This window comes from Hetaerina americana, unplaced genomic scaffold (assembly GCF_022747635.1).
Source record: "Hetaerina americana unplaced genomic scaffold, ioHetAmer1.1.p SCAF_3, whole genome shotgun sequence".
Lineage (NCBI taxonomy): Eukaryota > Metazoa > Arthropoda > Insecta > Odonata > Calopterygidae > Hetaerina > Hetaerina americana.
In genome coordinates this window covers 65,822,678-65,848,528 of record NW_027286874.1, presented here as the reverse complement: position 1 = coordinate 65,848,528, position 25,851 = coordinate 65,822,678, and the positions used below count along the sequence as shown (strand labels likewise).

Here is a 25,851-nt window from a genome sequence, read left to right as displayed (position 1 = left end):
ATCGATTTTCGCCAAAAAAGAATATCGATAGGGATGCGCCATGATTTCAAATAGGAAATTCGGTGGACTAATTGTAAGCTACGTGAAGATTCTCGTCTGAAAAGTGAAAAAGTTTCTAGGCCAAACTGTAAAATGGTCATACATTTGCGTTGCTTCATGCAAGCGGCAAGATTGGATGGACACTGCACATGAATGTATTTTTTTTATTTTTCAAATCAAACAAAAATATTTCTCAGATAAAAGACTATCTGAAGCTCTTCTGGACGACAGTCATAGACTACCTATTTCTCCACTAACCACCTGGATGAAAACTGTTGTTTCGGTCGCCGTATGTGCATCATCGCTCTGGAAGAATGCATGAAAGCCAGCCATCATCTGTCCCTCGATTGTCTCCTCAGAAAAGTTGTCAAGTAAGTCGAGCAACAAATCTGAGAAAAGTAGTCACGGCGGCGCGTGCAGCTGCGTGACGAGATCTTCACGCGGGAGCGTCAAGACGTTTGTTTCTTGCTCTAAATGAATCACTCGGCCGTTTCAATCATCAGGCTGCTGGCATTGAGGTCAATGCATTATGTTATTAATCGCTCGCATCAAATTGTTTGAAGTTATCTTCGTATCCACCGATCAACTTTCTTCACTTGTAGAGGAATGCATCCTCATTAATATTTTTCACTCCATCATATAAACTTAGCATCAAACTGAATTAAATGCAATGAGGTAATCCATCGTAAATTTAACAGAAAACTCTCTCCTTTATACTCTCCGTTTAAGATATTAATGCTAGATGGACCTGACACCTTCACATGTGAATATGTGACTCACTTTTTCAGTCCCTTCTCATAATTTTTAATCAGAAGTTTTCAATAAGAAAATCCGTTCATTTGAACACCGTCCTAGCCTCATTACGTGCGCATTTCTTTCAACAGTTTTTTATAAGCCCATTAGCGCTTTGTTAGAATCAGTACAATGAAAGACTATTACTGCCGATTGCAAGTTTTAAAAGAAATTTTGAATTGTTTCAATGACAAAATTCGTAGTTCCGGGAGAGAAACTGAATTGGTCACCCCCTCATAACCTTTTAGCAAAGAATATTTTGGATATTATGGCGACGATTCCCGCAGAGTAATGAAGTATCAGCTTCCGTTTACAAATATCGACGGCTTCGGCCAGATTTCGAAAGAAAAGTTTTGAATTTCTGGATATTTTGCCTTGAAACAACTTCCGTAAAGAAAGCGAAACTTAGCAGCCAAAAGCGGACCAACGCGGAAGAGTCCCGGAAATGGAATTATACTTCTAGGAATAATAATTGAAAAGCATATATTTTGACGAAGCAATAATCTAATTATCATTATGATATCAAGCATCCAATAATTACGTGAAAATTTGCAATAGATGACGAGGTATACATTTGAATAATTCTAGAGGAGGTTGGGGCTTTTGCTTTCTGGAAGTCCATGCCGAGAAAGAAGTTATGAAAGAAGATACAGTATTAGCTCTATTCAGAAAACTAGGTATCATTTTATGCAAAGGAAGGATAACATATTCTTTGCCAAGTTCTTTACATTCTGACGGAAACTAAGCAAAGAAATAAATCAAGGGCTTGAGCTGACCTTCAAAAAAACTTCTGCTTATAAGGCCCCCGCATAATTAAATTACTTAAAATACTACATTCCTGACATCAGCTGTGATGCATTTTTTTAAGATATTTTTGTACCCTGCAAGCCACCACTAGGGTGTGTAGCAAGGGGTGAATACACAGCAATTAGAACTGATGCAACCGGGATGAACAGCAAAAAAACAGTGCATGTTTGAGTTTTGCTACGCTTAATCCCCAAAGGAACACAATATTTAACATTTCGTCTGTCATGCGTCAAAGAGGATTTTTTTTGTTTATTTTCCACGCTTATGAAACCGACACGCATTATTCGGCTTTAAACTTGAATTATATTGAAGATTCAAATGGCGAAACAATCAACAGAGCAGGGTTTCCCAAAATTTGGTCCACACAACGGTACCAATTTGCAAAAAAAAAAGTCCTATCTCTGGCCAATCCTTCCGTGACCGACTATTTCAAATTATTTGAATTTTATTATGCTATATGAATACGAAAAAGTGGGACGGGGAAATTTATATCAATAAAAAAGTTTCGAGGTTTAGTGAATTTTAGGAAACTAAGGCTAAAATTTATCCATTTAAGTTCGAAAGAACCATAAAAGAGTTACGCGACGTTCACAACATAGAAATCAAAGTCAATGAGGCCGTGATGTGGACGATTAGCCCCAGGGAGGGTTATTTTTTGCGCCACCCAACCGTTAATTCTCTAGATGTTCGCATTTCCGGCTCTTTCGACCGTCTTAAAACCTGATACCTCCGAAACACCTCTGCACGCAGGTGCAACAATATTATGCCGGCAAAAAGCCTTTATATTTCGAAACGTACATGGCGTGATGACGAATTCAGAATAAGTAATAACTTCACTGGGACCTGAATATTTGTTTCTATCAATGCGTGTGTCAATGATACATCGATGTACATCTCATTTAATACACAGAAAACGATGCGGAGAAAGACGTCCTTTCTCATTGGCTAATCGAAAAAGCATAGGAATTCAATAGTCAACGCTCATTTTCGGTTGATTCTCATTATCTACATTCAGTGAAAGTCTCTCCAGGTGATAAGCAAAGCAATTCAAAGACTGCCATATCTCCAGAGCAGGTTGATCTCTCAAGACAAATCGTTTAACGTATTCCAGCGATTATGATAATACATCGGCAAGCATCTTATATATCAAACACAAATATACTCGCCATTACTTATCTATAACATTGATACGGATACGCCCAACAGGAATATTGCGGACACTAACTCGTAAGGAGCTGAAATCTTGTTTGAAGGATGAGGAGAGATGAACCCGCGAAAGCTTTCAAGAGGCGGCATGACTTCAGATAGTGCGGCGAAACATTAAAATGAAACAAGCCAGTTTACGATACGCTTCGTCACGGACCGGTTATCCACTTCCTATACGTTGGCCGAAATATATTGAAACATTGTAATTTTAATATTACAATGTATCGAAATCCATGGGTGCATTTAACCCTTACGATATATCGCATACAATGATATCATTTTGTCATATTATTAATATTTTTCTAATCGAGTAATATAATGTGAAAATCTTTTACTAAAGAGGTGTGACATTAATTGAATTCATTTGCCAGGAAATACGAACGTTAATTTTGAAAGAATTGGCATCGAAGATAGTAAAACTATCGAGTATAATATTATTTGAACAACGAAGAGTAAAAACTTTTGAAAAATGTTGTGGGAGGAAATGCTGAAGATTAAACGGACAGACAGAGGAAGAAACGAAAAATCAAATTGAAGAACAGACGAGGAAATGATAACATTAAGAATTCTACGACCAAGAAAAACTAGATGAATTAAACACACCTTAAGGGATAATGGATTGGTTAGGACCATAACAGAAGGGAAAATCGATGGAAAGATCCTGTAAGAAAGATAGGGACAAGTAAACAGTACAAATTTGGGGTACTGCACAACTTGAGGACGATTTGGCTCAGTTCTATGAGAAAATCTGTGGATGGGGTGTGTGGTGTGGGTCGTCGGGAGAGGTAATGTTTCAGGGCTTCTAAGACTTCTTTGTGGGGAATGGAAGTGTAGAGAGATGTAACGTCTATTGTGGCCATGAGAATGGTCGTGTTGTGAGGAATTGGGATTGAGTGCAGACGTACCAGAAAGTGGTAGGAATCTTAGATGCAAGAAAGGAGTGAAGTAGCTATGGGTTGAATGTGGTGGTCTATTAATGCGGAGATTCGTACAGTGGGTGAGTTGATGCTGGAGACAATGGATCGTCCGGGGTGATTGGTTTTGTGAATTCCTCACCAAAAATGCTTTCCAATATTTCAACAAAATATATTTGCAAATAAAAGGCACTGCAATGGAAACGCGTATGGCTCCTGCGCCAATCTTTTAATAAGTCAACTTGAACATAACTTTCTCCAACAACAAACCCTCAAACCACTCTTCTGGGCCCGCTATATTGATAGCATTTTCCTCCTTCGGTCCCACGGACGCGAAACTGTATCCTTATTTATTTCCTCTTTCAACTCCTCCTCGGTATCTTTCACTTCATCTATACCTGACTCGAATATCACTTTCCTAGATATCGCTATTCACCTACAGAACAATACGTTTAACACCTCTGTCCACATTAAACCGACCAACAACCAACAATACCTCCATTTCAATAGATGCGACCTATCACATACAAAACGCTCCATCCCCTTCTCAGTCTCAGTCCGTGGCTTCTGTTTTTGCAATAACACCCCCTCCCAACAGAAATACTTGGACCAGCTACATGACTCTCAGAAAATGTGGGTACCCTGAAAAACTACTGGCCAGTAAAATTCTCAAACCGTCCACCTAATACACTCCTCTCCCCAAACCAAACCGCCCAAAATGTCCTAATCTTATCACCACTTTCTTCCCCAGAACCCAAAAAATTAAATATATAACCCGTAAACTCTTCTCAATTATTAATAGCAGTCAGTCCACATCACTTTTATTCCCACATTGTCCCGCCGTTTCGTTTAAACGCCCGTCGAACTCGAAAGACATCTTCAAGACGACAAAACCACCTGCGAGCACCCGTCTCTTACCCGCCCCTATCCGCACCATGCAACCGCCCACGCTGCAAACGCTGCCATCTTATAAGACCCTCCACCGCCCTTACTACCAACTCCCAAACCGACGCCACCTGCACCTATCGCCTCTCCTGTAACTTCTGCCCTGCCTTCTACGCAGGCGAATGCACGAGCACCCTTTCCCTCCGCATGAATAACCACCGCTATTCCACCAAATCTCCCACCTTCCTTAATTATCCCATCCCTACTTACACTGCTTCTCAGTTTCGGTGATTGAAGCCCTTCCAAAATCTGCAAGTAGCATAGAGGTGAGAACCCGCGAGATGGCACATATCTGGCTGTCCCAGTCATTCAAACCCCCCGGGATGAACCAAGCCCTCTGAATGCATCCAATAGCTGCCTACACATCCCCTCGCCTCCCCTTGTCTATTTCCTGCTGGTCCTTAACCTTCCCTCACCCTTCCCCGCACATGTCCTCTCCGATGTTCCCCGAGAGCGACATTCTGATGACGACGGTCGTGTGTGTGTATGTATGTATGTATATATAGTATACACACACACACATATATATATATATATATATATATATATATACATATATATATATTTTATTTTTTTCTTAAGGTAATCTACCGGTCAAGGTAGGTTTTTGGATGGACACAACTACCAAACAAATATTTTATTACTCCTAACAAAATACCAAATCCATCATCCTACTCTATATCAGGTCCCTCTTCATCTCTGAGTACTTTCTTCTTCCCTTCATCCCGTCCAACATCCCTATCCTGTTCCTTCCCTTTCCTCTTTTGCCCAACATTCTAGCCTCTATCACAGTCTTCAACATCCCACTGCCGGTCAACACCCCCTTCATCCACTTTTCCTGCCTCCATAGGATTGCTCCCAACAAACCCCTCTCTTCGCCCACCATACCAAGTACTTATATATATATATATATATATATATATATATATATATATATATATATATATATATATATATATATGTATATATAAGTACTTGGTATGGTATATATGTATATATATACCCATATATATACATATACAGGCCGGTATATATTGTATATGTGTGTGTGTGAGCATGTAAGCTACTGAAGAACGTATGAAATACTGCGTACTGTTCTGAGGACCAACAAGGACATCGTTATTCACCGATCGAATTCTTTTGAAATCGGACAGCGCCATGGTTTACTTTAATGATTTTTGTAGCAAGATAATTATCGAGATGCATCGAAATATATTTCTACGATGCGCCCATCCCAATGAACGACAATTTGAGAAATGCCCATTTTGCCAGCCCGTCTCGACCCAACCAGTTCCCGAAACATTCGATGGCGAGATCTAATCTGCTCGGGTGATGGCATGCATGGGTTTCGACTTCGCGAGCAAGGTTGGGGAAGCAGGGCCCTTGTTGCACCTCCGTGTGAAGAGGAGGAAGAGTCTCCCGAGTTGGGAGGAGGAGGAAGGGTAGGACGGCGGTGGAGGAGCATATCCGTTCCGCCCGACCAACGAGCGGCCCTCGCACCTGCCCGAGCGAGCTCGTAAAGAAAAAAATAATAAACCTTCTTTCCCTCGGGGCAGACAGCGGGAAACCCTCCTCCACATTCGCAACAGAAACCTGCGAGTCTGCTTCCAGGGCCGGCACCATGCCTTCGACGAGGGTGCGGGACGAGGGAGGGGGAACTTCAAATGAGGAGGGGAGGGGAGTTTCCCCCCTGGGAATACCGGAGGATGGCGACCTTCAATTTTCAGGAGCCTCCGGGAATACCGTTTTCCGGGCGTTCGTGGCGGTGCATGAACGTCTTTTTTCTTCATTCTCGCTTGGAATCTTTCAGCAATGGGGAGAGAATGCAATGTCTCAATCCGGGATGCCTGCTTTTTTTAGGCTGGAGGCTTGGCGGGAAGCATAAAAAAATAATCTTCAAACTATACGCTATGTATTTTTCCCCTCGGGAAAGCTTATATTTTCGAACCCACGATGAGATATTTGAAAAAAAGCATCATTTGTTGCACGCAAGTGCACCACATATAATTTAATTGGAAGAAGTATTTATAAATAATGAAATTGTTGTGAACAAAAGATTTATTATTAAGTTAAAATTCCATTTGTATTATGCCCAAAGTGTTTTGTGTCTGTGTTCTCGTCTTAATATTTGCATCCCACTTCTAGTGAGTTGTTTCCTTACTGGGGAAATGCAGAAATCGAGTCTGTGGGAAAAAAACAAGCAGAACCATTCCAGCGTGATGAGCTAAGGCAAGGATTAAAAAAATATCACTTTCACTTGGCGCTGTAAGAAAGTTATTGGGAACATGAGCTCGTGTATACATGCCTAAAACGCCTGAGGCAGAGCGTTAGTTCTCTACGCCTGGCTTGAACCGTTCGTCGTTGATGACGAACGGGAATACTTTCCCAAAAATATAAACTCATTGCTGCTGCCTGTCAAATTTGCTTATCACGAGAAAAAACATAAATCGATTAATGCATTGAACATAAATGATAGCGTATAAGGCGATTTTTATCCATTCATAAGGGAAATTCAGGAAATCAGTTAAAGGGAAAGTAACGCACAAATACATCATTCTTTCACCCGCGGGCACGTACTACCGATTAAAGACTTAAAATACTTCCGTATCTTACTCACGTCATCGAGGTCTTTCTTAAATTTTAAAACTATAACAAACGACTACTACGATGAAAAAATACCCTAAAGTTAACAACTTACATAAAAAATGATTAAATGCCGATTTTAAAGAAGGTTCGACGGCAGAGCGAGCATAAGGACGAACGCCCATTTCAATCAGCTCACCAGTATATTAAACTATTATCTTGTAATTTTGTTATTCGTTCCAATTATACATCAACTACAAAATTATCCACAACACTGAGCCTCACAGATGAACCGCACGCCTGTATTTCCCGTTAGTGCAGCACTATTTACATAAAAAGAAACGCAGTTAATTGCATATAGTATAAGCTGACCTTGCTCCGGGACCTGGGTCACACGATTTGTTTACGAGATTCCGCATGAATAAATTACAATACGCCGGCCACCACATGCAAACCATGGGAAGGGCGTCCAGTTGAGACGGGCACTTAACACGTATTCAGTTTATTCCCCGTCCGGCCCGGATTGAAATACCGGATGAACAAGAAAAACTAGGCGGTCGTTCCCCGTCCAGTTCGCGTTGATTGGGGTTTATGAGGAGTTTTGCCGCTCCTTGTCCCGTAAGTAATTTCGTCGTTGGGGCAGCTCTCATGTTCAACAAGTCAACACTAGACCTGAGCAAGTGAACGGGGTTAATAATACTTGAGCCACGCGGTAATTCAAATATCCATATTTACGTGACTCATTCCCAGAAGGAAGGCATGAGAATTAATTGAAAATTAAGATGACGAAGATAGGAAGACCCTTGAATGTGATATTACGAGCAGATTATGTAATTGTATGAATTCCCTTTCCTCCTCTTAATCTAGTTTTTAAATTACACGGCCCTTGGTCCAATTTCTTAAATTTTGGAATGTCAACCTTTGGTCTCGAAAGTTAAATGAACAGTGTTCGTTCATTTAAATGCGGACAAGACAAATATGATGATAAGTCACGAAACTTTCGAGGGGTACGATGTCGTCCGAAAACTGACATGAATTTCAGTTCCGCTCAATACATGAAGGAACATTAAGAATGATATTTTTAACGAGAAAGTCCACGGAAATAGTTGTTAAACTGAAAAAAACTCTTCACTGGCTGTGTGCTGAACGTTCACGTACATAACCGCAACTGATTTAACGCAGCGACGAAATGTCTTCGACTAGCTATTACGAAGAATCTGAAATCTGCATTTCCCCGGTAAAATTAATGAAAGCCAAAATTGACGAATTTCCCATCCAAAAGCTCAACACTTTCAAACTTGGGATTTACCTCCCCGGAGGATTATTTCGGAACGAGAGCATTGGTAAACACACGAGGTGAATAGAGCGAGAAAATGAAGTGACCTTGGTTAAGATTCACTTCCACGAAAAGTACATTTTTCCCAAGGAGCGCCGGTTCATTCATATTTTCCCCGACCGGAGACAATGGAGTGACGATACATTTTTGAAAAAAAGACGCCGAGAGAGAGAGAGAGAGGAACACTGCGCGTCGGCGGGTCACTGAGCTTTCGGCTTGCGCTCTCTCTCTCTACGCAACGCCGCCCGAGCCTTCATTTTACTTTTAAAAACCTTTTCCTCCATATCACATCACTTCACGCGCCAGTGGCTTCAGGAGTTCGAAACCTCGGCACCTTCACGGCACGCGAGCGCGCTCAACTCATCGCTGCTGATCACTCCGAAATAACACATTACATGACGAGTTCCAAAACGGGGAAGCAACAAGTAATAAGAGCACTTCGGCGAACGTAATCAGATTAAGTGCGGGCGGAGGCCACGTCATTAGCATAAGCATCCGCGGGCAATGTTTCGCTAATGTTGAGTCGCTTTCCCTACTACAGAATACTTCACGCCCCGGTGGACGCATATCTTTTCGACTCAATCGAAGAAGGCGAGCTTGAAATTAATATATATATATTAAAACTAACGGTACCTGTTAATGAACACGGTGACCAGAAGCTGTCAAACCGAAAGTAGGTAAATAGCATTAAAATGGAGTCCGGAAATGGTTGTCCTCATGCTAAAAGTTAAAAAGCACCAACGATACAACATCAACCACATTAATTCCCAGAATGAATAAGACGGATGAGGATTCTGAGGTACATAAATTAGTCGTTCGATAAACTATGCATCTAAATTAATGATTTTATGGCCCTCTCAAAGGTGAAATCTTTAGAGCTCCTTAGACGTGCTTGGTTGCTCAGGCTCCTGGCTTGCTAACACCGAATCCCCCGCAAAAAAAATTTCCTTCTCGCCATATAAATCGCCTCGAAATGATTTTATTCGGGCCGTATTTGCAATGGTTCCGAAAAATGTTAAAGATTTTGCTGGTCGACAGAACGCCGTGCAAGAGTCACGGGAGCATGTTTGGCGGTTTTTATTCTCGCCTTCCGTGCCACAACAAAAATTTCGTAATATACGGTTTCTGTCACAGATGTGCCCGGGAACACGACACGCCCGAGAAGTAGGAGGCGTTCACGCACTCTCCCCAACCGTACGCACTCATCCTTCCCCGGAGCTCCGGAAGTTGACGCGGCATCGCCCCGGGTTGAAGACCCCAGGCGCAAGAAGACGGAATTGTTTGCTGGGGATCGCGTAATCTACTTTGGGGGCCACGTTAAAATTCCGTCCCGAAGCTAACCACGGTTTTTCAGCCATAATAAGACATTCGGGCGCCTGGTCCTGAGTCAATTGGGGACGAATTCCCACGTCAACTAATATTCGGTTTGTTTTTTCTGCTATTGTTTGTTTTATTATGTTTTGTTTTTGTAAGTGATCGCTAATCGGATGGCGACCACGCCTACCTAACCCTTACAAAATTTACTCAATGCACAAACTTCAAAAGTCTTCAACTTTTCAAATTTTCTGCTGCCTTCCTGAAGAGAGAATTTCCTAAAAACGGGGACCGCAAAGGCGATCAATTAGTTTTTGTATTCTCATTTGCCGTTTATTTATTGTTATTGTTATATACACCCTCTGCGGGAGCATGCACTCTCGTGCTGAATTGAATCTGGGTGCGGCTGACCTCGTAAATATTGCTTTCTTTCTCTGGTAATTGTTCGTTTAATTGGCACATTTGTATAACCGCATCATTTGATGCCACTCCCAACTCTCACATATTCTCCTTCTTTTTTAGCAGTATTTTTTAAGCGAGACAAAAGAAATTTTCCAAAAAAACAGATCATTAGTAGTTTCTTATTTATGTCGGTTTTCAAAGGGCTATTCCAACATATTAGGAATACCGCAATTTTCAGCAATGGGGATGTGATGCATTGATTCTGAAAAAAAATCATTCAAGATATAGTATTTGGCAGAAATGAAAATCGAGGATGATACACACGCTAATCCACAGATCCACTCATACTATAATACTCATTAAAAACGAAAGATAAAACCGCGAATGTTCACCTCAACAATGAAGAATGAATCAGGTAAATGTTTCATTTAAAGTTAAGTATTTATGACTACCATAAGAAGTCTTCACTGTCAGTCGTGAAGCTCTGGCCCAAAGTCAGCTTCACGATCACATTTCGATCACATAAAAGAGTAACGCAATGGACACAAATCCCTTCACCTAACAAGGATGCCTATGAAATAAATCGTAAAGTAAAAATGGAGCGCTTATTTAACGGCCTACCTGAGAGGATTTCATTTTTAACAATTCACAAAATAAAATTCTTATGCATACTCATTTTTCGGCGGGGAAAATGAAATAGCATAAAATAATTTTGCTGAAATACGAAGCATATGCATTAGCAGAAGATTCTATGAGTTCCCTAACGAAGTGGCGTTCATGGGTAAGTTTTTCGTCGAAAATTCGTTTTACTGTTGCAGTTGACTAAATGGTGGAATTGAAAATGTATTAATATCCATAGAAATACAATAGCGATAAAATTACTTCCGACTTATACAAAGCAACCTAATGTGTGAACATGAGCAACGTTGTTGCTCATCATAAACATTCGAAAACTTAGGCCTGCTTCAGCTTTTCACTCAAGACCTCCACCACGGTCAATAGTACTGTGTGAAAAGTTTATTGAAGCGTATATTGCAACCCACGGAGGGTTCTCCCACCGCGTGCACTTGAGTTGAGCTGAGAAAAGTCACCCTTGGGAACAGCAATAAAACTCCGACAACTTTCCTCGGGCAAAGCTTACCAGCCACACCAACGAACCTAGCATCACCCGTCAACGCACAATGATTCTCACACCCATGAACTTCTCGCCATTCAATTATTTTCTTTCCACGCTCGAATGGAGACTATTCTCGTTTTCTCTTCACATTTATTCTTACTGGGCATTATTTTACTTCAAACTGACTCCCTATAGTTTTTCTTCATGCCAGTCAGTCGGCATTTCTTGTACGTGGAGAGTCACCGACGATTTACTGTTTAAGGGCGCTTTACTTCGGAGGCCTGAAATAAAACCTTGACTGACAAGAGTGAACATCTAAACCGATCCTTGACAAACACGGATTTTTAAAATTTTGATGCATTGAAAGCTCTTACAATTCAGTCGGGGCGAGGAACCTGGAACATATTGGAATGCATATTTTGTCGATTTGAGAAACATGCCATAAATATCGGATAAGTTCGCAATTTATGTGCGTTAAAGTAATTTGCATTCTGAGCAGATCCTCGTAATTCGGAAAGTATGATTGTAAGGATGGCATTTCAACGAGACACTCTAGGAACTGATTGAATTTTCGTCAAAAAACACACAATGATGGGTAATGCTTACATGGCTGGTATAGTTGTAACTTAAATTGAAATCATTAGGGACGGCAGGGGATACTATTTTTGAGTTGATACTATTTTTAAAGTACTCTTCAATTGCGATTGTGATGTAATTATTGAATCTGGACTTTCACTGAGCGCGATATTGTTTAATGTCCTTTCGACTTGACTTTCAAGTTCCATCGTTCAAAAATGACCGACATTGAAAGGATCCCTCCGTTACTGCCACTCTCGTTTACATAGAATTAATTCAAAGCTCTCGCTCACGGAGCGACACTCACCTCTCCCGACTTGGACGACGCGAAAGTCCTCTGCTCCGTCTTCCGCACCATGACCACGCGGCTCAGCGCAGAGGCGCCGTTCCCGACGCAGTCGTGGGAGTGCAGGTAGCCGCCGACATTGTGGAACTTGGAGAGGTCCATGGCGAGGACGCCGCCAGACCTCAGGAGGCCCTGTGGACCCGAAGAGGACGAAGAAGATGAGGAGGAGCAGGAGGTCGTCGAGACAGCGGACGACAAGTCCGAGTCGGCGAATATCTCCGTCGCCGTGTAGTTCGACATCTTGAGAAGTTCTTATCTCTCTTTTCCCCCAGGAAGAAAAAAAAGAGTGACGCCAGGAGGATCCTCGGCTTTGCAAACACGTGGTGGGATAACGACCGACTTGACTACCGCTCCCGATGATGATTCCCCGTAGAGTGTTAAGTTTTTCGGGGTTCGTCCCCAAAAGCCGAGAACGACCGCGGAGGTCGAGGGCGGGGAGAATCCGTGTAGATCGTGGGAGTCCCAGCTGATGGAGGCGATTTTTTGTCCTCTTTAAAACGAGCGCGTCAGTTCTGTCGGCACTGAAGAAATATATACTTATACCGGTATATGCGCGTATTATGAGACGGTGCGAACAACTACCGCGCCCCTCCTGGACGAAAGGGGAGGAACCAGAAGGGAACGAAAACGTGACACCCGTCCTCTTCTTAATCGAACAAGTAACCGGTAAAAACGGCTCTTCTGGTTTTTACCCAAAGTTTCCCCATTCAGAGTAGGGACAGGGCCCGATATCAACCGGTAGGAGGAAGTGGCCCAAGCAATTACGGAGGGGAGGGACAAGATTATATAAACAAAATGCCAATCAATCACGAAAGGGTCGCGAAACGATTGTTAAATTGCGTCCGATACAAATAATCCACCGTTCACCTCCAGCAATAGACTTGGCAGAATGGATAAGAACGGTATATTCGAGCGAATTATGAGAAAAAGAAAAAATAATCAATCTCTCAGATTCACGTTATCTCTCCTCCCTGGCACACACGCTCGCGCACACACGCGCGACTCGTGATTCCGGGGACAAGGTGGGACGACGCCAGCGAGGTCGGGCCCGACCGGCGATCGCGGCTGCGGTGACCACGACCTCTTGCCCGAACACACTCTCCGGGCGAGAGAAGGCGAACCGGCGTGAGAGAGGGCGGGGAGGACCCTCGTCGAGTCTTCCGACAACAGCGATCCGCTCTCTTCCTCACCGGGAGCCGTCTGCGAGCGAGAGACTCCACAACAAAACGGTCGGGCGAGCGACCTCCCCCACCACCGACCACCCTCTCCTCCCCTACCACCATACCCTACCCCCTCCTTCATCCGAAAGAAAAAAAATAATAATGAAAACGTGAGGGGGGAAGAGAGAGGGGTGGGAAGTAGGGGCGGCGGGGGAGGAGGAAGAGGCAATGGGAGAGAGGGAAAGAGTGTGAGGGAAGAGGGAGAGGAAGGCAGAGAGCCTTTTTCCGCGCTTCCCTTCACAGACCTCCACCCCCACTTCCCCTCCCCCCTCCGGAACCCAATGACTTGACCACGCTTCGTGAGGCTCACTACAGCCTTCTTCCCTCCGCAGCCATTTCCCTTCTTCCTCTTTCTTCCGCCTGTCTCCCTCGAGACCCCCGCCCGCCCCCTACCCTACTGCGTTTTTGTCATTTCACTCGGGGTTTTAAATTCGCATCTTGTGTTGGACGTGGTTATTATCTCCGACCGCACCACTCACGCTCAAGTATGTCCAAAGAGCTCGTCCGTGAATGAAGTCATACGAGTATGAAGCATTAAAGAGGGTATTTCAGGCTCGTAAATGTATGAAGAGGGAACAGAGGGAGGCAATCCGAAGAGTTAGAGAAATTTGAAGGACGGGGTTGGCGTCAAATCTAAGAGGTGACAAATTCCCACACTACCAGGCAGGATTCATTCATTCCACTTGGTCAAGGGAAACTACTTGTAAGTTTCGAGGAATACCGCGAAATTATACATTTTTATACGTACATGAATTTAAAAAAGGAAAGGGCGGGTGTTTGACCGAATGGAATCAATTAAATTTTGGTCTTCTCGTTACGGGAATAAATGCACTCTGCCCAATATGGTGTATTTTTATATTTAGCGGGTGGTTAGAAAGTGTGAAGAAAGAGATGAGGAAATAGTCACCGTTCAAAAATAATGTGGACAATTTACAGGCCAACATTCAGCGAGTTGAATTTTTCCATGTATTCCTTCACGTTTAACCCATGCTTTACCTTGTAACTTCCCTTCGGATGCTCTTTTTATTCTGTTTACCATTAGAGATCTTCGAAGGTCTTTCGCTTCCGGGAACCTCTTCTCTCACGGATCTCAGGTTCTATATATTTTTCTGGGCTCGATTACATTATGATGAATGGACCTTGTAATGAAGTAGGTTTCGTATACCTACAGCTAAAAATAGAAAAAGTTTCATTCCTCTGATGGAAAAATAAAAAAAAAACTGGATTGAATGCCAAACAAACTTCCAATAAATCGTGATCATATCGTATCTTTTTTGCTAGCATAGAAGAAGTATACGATCCAATCCGTGATGAAGGCAAACGTAAGTTATGATGATGGTTGGAGCGCATAAAGCCACTATAATTTATCCCTGGATTTTGAATTTTGATTATCCGTCCATTCAACTTTAAGAATTTGCCAATCTTTATACACATAACACGAAATGACGACAGTGAAAATGAAAACAAGACGAAAAAATATATATCTTCAGAACTTTGGTATTTATCTTCAAAGGAAAGAGATTTTTTAACTCCTGAGGTCTTGCACGTGTGGATATTGTGGATGGTTAACAAAACAGTTCTATTTAAAAGCATATTGGAGTGTATAAATCGCACATAACATTACGATACGATCGATAGGGCCGAGAAAGCGACTTCAACAGTGAAACGGAAACTGTCAAAACGAGGATTGCCGGAACTCAACAACTTTTTTCACTTACCAAAAGAAACAATATTAACTCCTGTCTATATTTCATGCTTCGTACATACGAGTACATCCACCAAGGCGCGGAAGCCTAAGGTTCCCCTCCACCCTCTCCAGTCACCTCTCACCACCCTCTTTACCCACCACCTCCTGCAGGCGTTAATAAAAAGAAACTAGAGAAAGAGTGAGCTGGGCCCTGAGGTGGCGGTGGTAGACTGACTGACTGCGTGCTTCCTCTATCCCCGACGCTCCCTCCTGCCTTACCTACTCCCTGCACTCCCCTACAACTACCGTCCTCCCTCCATCCCCCCGAGCACCGTACACCATTCACTGCTGCTGCCACCGCCTCAGAGGACAAGCCCCACCACTATACGGCGCCGAAACCTTTCCCCTCTCCCACACCATCCTTTCATTCCTCCCCGGCTACTATTACGAGCTGCGAGCGAGGGACGGTCAGTTGCACGGGTGTGCAGCGTGCCCGCCGGGAGGTGATGGGGAGGAGTAAAATCTCGCGGGCGGGGAATGGGTTCCGAACAGCTGGAAGTCGAACGATAGAAGCCTACACGTGGAAGGACATGATACCAGAGCTGGGCACGGGCCGGGACCGGAAAAAGGGGTCTTACTGCGGGGCGGCATATGGGCAAGCCGCGGTTTGAAAACAGAACTGGGATGGGTTTCGTAATTATTATCTGCAATACCGTTAAAAAAAACCCGACGTCCACGTGACGTGTTGATTATCACCGAGGTGGAAAACAATTCGATGTTTTTCCTTTGTTCGTCCCTAAAACCTGTTGCCTTACTCTTACACAGCTATTACGCAACCTACAAAAGTTAGTGAAACGTTCGGAATAATCCCAAAACATATTCACTCCCTATGGTGAAGCCAATCGCGCGACCCTTTTTGAAAATATTTAGATTTCTTCCTCTCCTTCATTTGCGGAGGTGGATTAGACGATTTGTGCGAAATGCACAAATCGTCTAATCCACCTCCTATTTCATCTAGAGGCCTTTTCCTTGAGCACTTGCCTATCCTTTCCTTTTGGGGCAATTCTCATAAATTACAATTCATAGGTAACGAAATTATTATAAAAGTACTGTGTATACTTCACGATATATTTTCGCTGTGGAAGGAAACGTTTTACGTGCTTGAGTTTTATGAAAGGGTGGATATAGCGGACACCATGAGGGGAAGTTTTCCTATCGAAGGATTGTCGAAAGACACTCCGAACAGTTTTCAAAAACACTGAAATGTGGATGCGAGTCATCAAAATCATTGCATTTACTTTTTCGGTAATGTTTAAAAATATTTTACGTATCCAAACAACTATTTTCTTCCTCCTGGCCTGAATTTTCAATCCAAACCAAAAAATAATAAATTTAAATAAATCGTAAAACTAATTCAATGACGTGAGAACAAATATTTCTTGTCAAAACTATTAATTTATTTTAAAATATCCACTCACTAGCACACACTCACTTAAACATTAAAAACTGTCTCTCCAACTGAAAGATTATTTCCTGGATCCGCTCCTGGTTCTCATGTCCCTCCCTGTTCTCCGTGTATCGATATAGAGTCGACACCAGATCCAATCTAAACTCATATTAAATTTCGTAATACTGTAAAAACGAAAAGGCGGGTTATGAGGGGTCATGTAAGGACTAAGTAATTAGGCCCGTAAAGGGTGACGCATGGTACTTACATACCTGTACACTCACTGAATTACTTCCTCGCAAGACCGGTAAGGGACGCGAATGGAATGACATGAAAGGGTCCGTTGAAAAGAACCAGAGACCGCATACGTATTGCGAGTTGTAGCGAGGTCGCATCGCCCCGTCCGCAGATCGAATTATAGAGTGAGTCGGCCGGGGAGGGAGAATGGTAGCGGCAAAGAGAGAGAGAGATAGTCCCGTTCGGTACTTAAAGATGATGGCGAGAGGTTTTCTCGCTCCGGAGTTGGCCTTTTCCCGAAAATCTAATACGATCGCCAATGCCTACTTTCTTTTGTGAGTTTCCGAGATCCCCTGGGCTTAATCTCTCAACCGCGACGACGAATCATCATGGAGCTGCCTGAGGTGGAGTATCAGCGAAAATTGCGTCAATCGGCACCCAGCCAACAAACCAAATTTTATCAAGCAACAATTTAAACTAGTTTTCCAGAAAAAGTGAAACCCAAATAATAAATGGTTCATTTTAGAACGATTATTCAACAAGGTCACTAGTAAATCTATGGGCAACTAAGTCCCTATGTCCTATAACATAACTAGTAAGAAAAAGTCATCAACATATATCGTTTTTCGTAAAAAAAAGTGTAAGGAAATATTTATTAAAATCTGGATGTCGCTGATCTTTTATGTTCGTTAACTGAATACATTAATATCTCTGATGGCTGTAGTTAACGTGTTTAAATAAGTGCATTATTAAGGTTCATCAGCTTTGTTAAGTAAAACTAAGATCACTGCCTTAGGAACATGCAGTGGGTGTTTTTATTTTTGCATGAATATACTGCAGCTGTTTTTACTGAAACCAACAACAACTTGAGTTACCAAACAGTAACCACAGCATCCGCAGCTAATAGGAACGTCCTCGACATATTTTACCCGTAGCTTCCATCTCCCCTCTAACCCATGAGAATAACTGTTCTTCTCAGACTAATTTTCTTAAATTCGTGTTCAAAAGCAATGTTTCCCCACAGACCCATTGACTTCTTTCCTCTTCTAGATCGCTGGTGCATGATGATGGACTCCCGCCCCTCCAATTACTAGTGCACACCTGAGGAGGAGAGGGAGAGAAATCGTAGTCGGCTTCTGGGAGAGAGCGAGAGAGAAGACGGTGTCGGATGACGGGAGAGGAAGATGGGCGTAAAACTTGCCCCCTACACCTTGACGCCGATGAAGTACTCCTGGAAAAATTGAATGGAATATGAAATATTTTTAAGGAAGGGAAATAATTTAATGGGAGCCGCAATTACCGAATTATAAAGCGCTTTAAAGCATGGATTTCGACGAGGGGCTTCCAAATGGAATATTTCTTCAAAAAAATCGGGCCCCGCCTCTGGGGAAAACACGATGGATTCATCACTAAAGGAAGTCTGGAGAGGAGCACAACGTCATTAAAGGAAGCGCTGAACGATTAATTATATGAAGAAGACGCATAACATAAAGATGTGAATTCATTTTTATTATCATGTAATCTGAAGGTAAGTGGCACACAACGGCGGGAGCAGCTAATGACTATGACAACCGTACAGAAATATTGGCCTCCACAAATGCTGAAGTTAACCCTGCGCTGCGTTTATTTCTAGCTCTCTGACACTCCTATCTTACCATATTTAATGCCAATGGAGGTAAACACCAGAGAAATCCTGCGTTCTAAATAGCTATGAGCATTCTTAAGCACTAATAGAGGCAATTAACTAATAGGTACAACTTCGAAAGAAATTTCTAAGTTACGTTTCCACTACTAGGAGTAAGTTACACTAACCCGCACGAGGTAGACAAAATAGCAGCAGAAATATTCTAATGCACGATTACATTAACTGCTCTTCTTCCATGCGCCGTGAGTCCTTTTATGAACGCATAACGATTAGCTGCGGAGTGATTAACTTGGCAGTATTCGCCTACGCAGGTCAACGAGGCCAATAAACTGAACGAAGCCATTTACGTAAGCAGTTGACAGTTGATCAACGTAACATGATGAGATTACAGGGATCCGAAGGCACGGATTTTCAGTCAAGAGAGAATAGTTGGCTACGAGCTCAGGCATACATGCTTGACGTACACACATACCTCACTCCGCCCTCCCGGCGTTGGGGTCAAGGAAAAAATATGGGGAGAAGGCGGAGGAGAAATCAAATGAGAAAAAGAGTAAAAGGAAAGAAAAAGGTCGGGATGGAATCATCCTTCCCCTTTCCTCAGGTCCCGATGGAAAGTTCACCGTTATAACGACGCCACTACCCTACGCTACCCTTAGGAATATCCTACCATAGTATTATTACCCTCCCAATCAGAAATTAATCATTTCCTTTCTTATCGTGACTCCTTTAAAAAAAAAGAAGTGAGGTACATGCAGCCTGAGCTCGAACGCCAACATGTATCGCCATGATAAAAATCTCGGAAACATGTAGAGGGATAAATGAAATAAAATTATAGCCCAGTTTTCATTCCGCCACTGACCCAGAATGTGAAATATACGACCATCATTCATCCCTTTAAAGTTTGATTGAATTTCCAGGTTTGTGATGTAAATGTTTAGATAATGGAATATGAGATTTCATTTACAATGTTATAACATAAAATACATGCATGTATATTTGCACCCACTGAATACTGACACATGAATGAAGTAAAAATCACGGAGAATCGCTAAATTTCGGACTATATTCCGCGCGGCGATATTTAACAAAATAGACTGGCAGATTCGACGAAAATTATATCAACCCGCAGACGACCGGTGGACTTGGCTCCGGATGAGAAAGAGGACAGGGTTGCGCTGAAGCGTTAAAAACACTTTGGAGTCGTGCATAGATTGAATTTACCTCAACAAAAATACAATCACGCATTAATAAATTAGCCTCTTTTTGTTAATGGGTCTTATTTACGATGGAGTACTCAAACCAAATGTCAGTTCTCCATCGAACATCGTTCCCAAATGAAAAGTTTTCGGGCACAGTAGCTTCCTCCTTTTCAGTTGGCTCCGTTGCGCCTGATCCCGATCTGATCATTGCGGAAGATTCAACAAACAAGAGTTGAGTGTGAGAGGTTGACAGACGACACGGTAGCAGCCAAGAATCCATTGCTACAAGGATTGACGCCTATGAGACTTCTCGTTTACCCGTTAAGTCACTTAGAAAGTTCATAGATAGTTCCATCGCTCCAAATACCAAATCAGTGATTAAATTTTACAATATCACTCGATTACGACCGCGGACCTTTTATTTCCAAAGGCTGAATCTCTAAGAGAACGAAAAACTCTGGGTCTCTATGTGATTCATTCGAAAAATTTAAGTTTGAAGTGGTACATCATTGCTTCAAAAGAGCGGCGTGATAAGAAATTTATACGGGTAATAATGAGAAGGCGATTCCACCATTAGATCTTATTGCACAAATTTTCTCGAGACGTCGGTATATGGACGTGGCATAAAATGTTTACGTGAAACTGCCTTATTCTCTTCGGTAAAGAGAAGTTTCAACGAAGGAAACTATGAAATCATTCGTTTGAACAATAAATTTAACATCACAGTACACACAGTGCACACTCCCAATGATGTGGCGAAAACTCGTGATAGGCACCCAAAAAATGTAGTCGAAAACCGAATTTCTGACCGATAACTTAATGATTTCCTCCATCCCTTTCTATAACTTTCATTTTTCACAACGTTAAAATTACTGTGAGAGGCTCCGATTAAAGCCATGAATCTTTTACAATCCATTATCAACATCGAGCAACAAATACTCGTGCCATCCACGATCGAACATTCCTCGAAAGTAGCAGGGAAAACGTACGTTTCTCTTTTTTTCGATTGATATAAGCCATGTGAGAAGACTAACAGCAACGCTCACGAGACCCGTTTCCGGGGCCGATGAAATTTCATAACATACCCTCCGTTGAGTTCGGATTGTGCAGCTAGCTGTAGGCGTGTGAAAGAGCGACCGCCCGCAAGATCGAAAGTGCGTACATCGAGAGATTATCACAGGGTATTCTTAGGCTCGTCATGGGAGTCACAACGGTAAAGGTCATTAGCGTCCGCGCGGCAGGAGACGCGAGATTGGGGGGGGGGACTGAGAAAAATGAAGGTTAGCACGGTGACTGAATTCCGGGAGGCACGTCACACCTGATGAACACACAAAGGGGGGAGGGCTACCAGAGCACACCAGGCCACCACGAGCAGGTGGCCAATCCGTTCCCCTACTCGACAAGACGATATAAACGATGATTTGATTTGATGAGTTCTTATCGCGAGAGTGCCCGTCTCACGTGGGGATCCCAAAACCGACGCGAAGGGACACCACGAATGCGCCACCTTGCCAATTTGCTCGGGAATGGAGAAGTGCTCGGCTAAGAGTAGGCGGAGATGGCCATTAGTTGGTGTGTTACGTGGAGATGGAGCGAGAAGAAGGGAAACTGCGAAGGTCGGAGGATATATCGGGGATATTACGTCGCCTTGTTAATTCAGAGTGATCGCGAAGACCGGTTGTCTCGGTTTTTTGTTTTTTTTTTGACCGTCAATTCACCAGGCAGGCGTTGGTTTATTTCGTTCGTTACTGAGGGAGGGATGGGGTGGGGGATGCGACTTGCTGACGCGAACGACACGTATGTGACACGATCGACTACTTGATGACCACGGCGGAAGAGTGTGGTGAAATTCTCGCAATGGGAAGTCCGCATAAACAGACACGTGGAAGAGGGAAAAATACGCTTTCAGAACCAAGTGCACTGCAATGAAACGGCTAGAAGGTTGCACTCTCTTCGTCCCGTCTCCTAAAAACCTTAGCCTTACATCTTCATTTAGGACATCAACGCTAAGCTGTTAGGTACGCAGCTGAGTCGATCGTGGGACAAAAAAAATATTACATAACTTCAAAATGTGTACTGTTAGATAGAGTAAATGTTTAGATACTACCATTATACAAATAACAATTAAAATCCTCTTTACTGCCGAAGAGACAGTAAAGATTTTATTTTCAACGTATACACACCAGGGCTTCTTCTCTGGAAAAGTACTTGGTCGGACGAGGGTTTAATTTGTGCTCGCTGACTGGTTATCCCTATTCTCCTGCCGAAAGTTTGTTGGAGTCACACGCAAAATGCCGGCGGCTCGACTGCTTGGATACAAGCCCACGGTTACCGGTCAAACATGGGATCAAGGACCATCACTAATGTCCCACGGGGTACTTCAGTATCAGTGCCACACGGTTCAATTTAAGTTAGTCAGTTACTTGACAACGTGTGATCAATAGTTCCTACTCGAAAATTCATGGGAATGAACTTCCCACCGTGTATTTTTGTTTGAATCATAATTCAAACGGCAGTGTTTATGTTTATAACAATGATGAAAAAAATACAATCGGTCATGATGAGATTTTTGAGAAGGACCAAAATATGCAGCCGAACTACTTGTATTAAAATATGAAACAAAACATAACAGGACTAAAAATTTATATTAAGATGAAATAATGCAAGAATACACGGAAAGACCACGCCTAAAAAAATTGATGACATTAGGTTACTCCAATTAATGAGAAAATACAAACTTGAAGGAAAAAAAGAAGTTGGCCGATCGTTAAAAAATGGGAGGAACTCCATAAATGAAGTAGGAACACGAAATTGGCCAACACCGTGGAGTGCAGAAGAAGAACCAGAACGATTATTTCACGTGGTCAAAAAACTGAAATCTTATTTACTGCTCTGAGATCGTCCCAGAGAGGGAGACATTCTACCAAAACGTGACAATCGTTGCGCCCGTGAGATTATTTTCTATACCGGCACATTTCATATTTCCACTAATTTGGTAAAAAAATGGCATATGAATAAAATGGCCGAGCAAGGCGAATTACAACTTGCACATACTGCTGGTGATATAACGCAATGTAAATATATGATGAGTATCCAATACCACTCGTTGAATTTACTACACCGGTACCTGTTTCAAATTGAATGCAATTCCCCCCCAAAAAAACTAGACCTTTTTAAGAAGATGGGAGATATATTTCAATTTTATTTTCATGGAGCAACTACCAAATCAGAAACGAATCAATGGTATTGAGGATCTTTTGAACACCGTAACTAGTGGAAATACAAGACAAGGACAGGGTAACTACTGGGAGCAGCATGATGACGGAGACAACTAAATTTTCCTTTCTGTACTCCAAAGGATTGAGTCCAAATATAAAAATAAAAAAATATAAACCACGACAAAGCAGCGCGGAATGAGCCTAGCTAAATATTGAAGAACACGCGTTGGTTAATGAATGCCATTACAATTACGGGGAAACTACGGTCGACTATTAAAACGGAGTCATATCTTCCGACTAAGGCAGACAGACTCCTGGCATGTTTCTCTTCGTGGAAAATTCCGAGATTCGAGAAGAAAAAGTAATTTGTACGAGACGAGAGTACTAATCTCTCTCTCTTTCTCTCAATAATGGACATTTTCGCGGCAAAGGAACGATTTCCCTGGAAAGGAACCAGGAATTAAATTCTTCTTTGCGTACGTTAAAAAACATCATTCAGTCAGCCGATGAACGTGACGGAATTCACGGACGAATTAAGAGGATATCTCCACACATTCAGACGGTTTTTCAAAAATTGCTTCCTCAGGCATTCAAACAGAGCCCGTCGTGAAAAATGTGCACACGTGGGAAGCTAATTCATTAAAGGAAATATAAATTCCTGGATAGGAGATGCGAAAAATGTACTAATGTAAATATGATAATTTGATTCATGTACGAAGTAATTTCCAGGCGTCACACCCAAAGAAAGATTGCAGGACAGACAATTTAAAAAAATAGAAAAGTAGCAATCAGCCCGAAGGTTGATTTGATGGAGAGTTTGGCCAGATAGGATATTCGTAAGTGGGCAACTAGAAGATATATGTCTAAAGATAGGAGACAACAAACGATTATGGGATTAAATCAAGTCCCGAGATAGACTATGATTCCCGCGTTTGCGAATGTAGCAGGTCATAACTTTACCATCCTCTCCAGATTTACGAGTAATCTTCCATAGGTGTGGTCGAAAATTTTATTAGTGGGCGAAAAGACTTCACGGTGATCATTTTTTCCACACATTTTCTCATTACAAAATTTCTCGTCGAAGAAAAACCCGGAATTGAATGGGAGCGTGGAAAAAAATGATTCCGTAATATTTCACCTTGCGTATAAATTGCTCCCCATGAACAGTCCGCGGGGAACCGATGATGAAACCTCAGACCGCGTATCACCCACGTTACAAATCGACTATTCGGAGGGAGGAGTTGGGGGAGGGGTTGGAGGAGGAGTCTGACAAGAGGGCCCCGGTGAGAGATAAACAAGAACCCAGGGTCGTTGTCCTTCGCGCCTCGCGCGTCATGACTCAGGCGCCGGGAAGGGTGCCCGGGGGAGTCGGGAGTGGAGAGAAAGGAAGAAATATTCGAGGAGCAAGTAGGGTGATGGTGCCATCCTCTCAGCGACACGCAATTAGCGACGGTCGTGGAGGGATGAGTGCGGAGGGAGGGAGTGGGGAAGACGGCGGCGAAGGCTCTTTAAAAAGGGAGGCTCGGTGGTGGTCGGGCGGGTGGTGTCGGCGCGGATGGCGAGAGAGAGACGTCGGGAATCGCGTGGGAGGAGCGCGCGGTGGCGTGAGGTGACCGGGTGGAGAGGGAGGGGGAGAGAGTTTCGGAGAGGAGCGGGGTGGAGTCGGGTCGAGGGGAGGAGGTGGGAGGCCAGGGTGGGGGAGAGAAATGATGAGAGGAGACTCGAATTGACCCTCATTGGCCAGGCGAAGTCAGCGAGACTAGTCGCTTCAATCGACGTCAATTCGACCCCTCCGGCCAGGAGGACGGACGGAGAGGCCGAGAGAGGGAGATACTACGTACTGGTGTACACGTACGTACGTGTGATTTTTTTCCACCCGAGTCCATCCGTTCCGGGACGATCCACTAAGTCGACGCCGATAGTGTTTACTTCAGTTCGTTCACGTCTAGGCTGGCTGGCATCTTCGAGGAAGAAGTTGCCGGTCGGGACGCCAATATTGTTGAAATTGGAATGAAACGACGCGTGCGAGGGAAATTATGGAAGACGTGGGGATGCTAGAGTTCTGCTCAATAATCCACACCACAACGCTTTAGGAAGTTTTCATTTGTGGGCACTCCAAAAGGGAAGTCACACCCGACCGCAAAACTAAGCGAATGATTGAGAATAAAACTAAGACACGTAGTGACCATCTTCAAATATCAAAATATCGTTCCAAGAACATATTTTTTTCTTATGCTGACGGGTTTTCTCTAAACTAGCTCTGCAACATGTTAAATTTTTTACCAATATCTTTATAATTGTATCCAGAAATTCATCTACTAGATTTCCTTCAAACCCTTTTGTGCGAAGACCCCCAGATTATGAAGCCACTGCTTTGATATCAGGTTTCTGATCCTATTGGTCCTTCCCGGGATTTTCTCATCAATTTCTCAATACCAATCCGATGGTTTAAAAGTCAGTAACTCAAGCCCCTACGGATATTTGTCATTTTTTTGTACATGCCCATTAATCGGACATGTGTACACTTGATAAATAATCATATCAGAGCATTTATTATTATTTTCAAAAGGATGCACGAATACCTACTATCGTAATATACGTGGGCTGCTAATTATAATGACGATGGAACAAATGCAATAAATCTTGCCAATTTGTAGGTACATATAGTATCAGCTGTCGGAACTATGGAGGGAGATCTCCATCTGAGATTCAGTTCGTAATTCAGAATCTACATATACCTATGTCAGCAGGAGTCCAAGAGTTGTTTATCTTCTTGGACATTATGCGCGGAATACATCTCATGTTGTTATTTGTTGATAGT

The 25,851-nt window shown here is 42.8% G+C and overlaps 1 protein-coding gene across 3 annotated transcripts in view; it reads right to left on the bottom strand.

Annotated features, from left to right (window-relative positions):
* The window catches only part of LOC139690072 (uncharacterized), a 145,330-nt gene that overhangs the window by 45,822 nt on the left and 73,657 nt on the right, over window positions 1-25,851 (bottom strand). For 2 of the 3 annotated variants that reach the window (XM_071587271.1, XM_071587272.1), the window contains one exon: window positions 12,339-12,509. In XM_071587271.1, the coding sequence (XP_071443372.1) occupies window positions 12,339-12,479 (141 nt within the window). In that variant the 5' untranslated portion in view covers window positions 12,480-12,509. Of the gene's footprint in view, window positions 1-12,338; window positions 13,568-25,851 lie in introns of those variants that run through there. The other variant, XM_071587270.1, reaches the window with a different exon arrangement.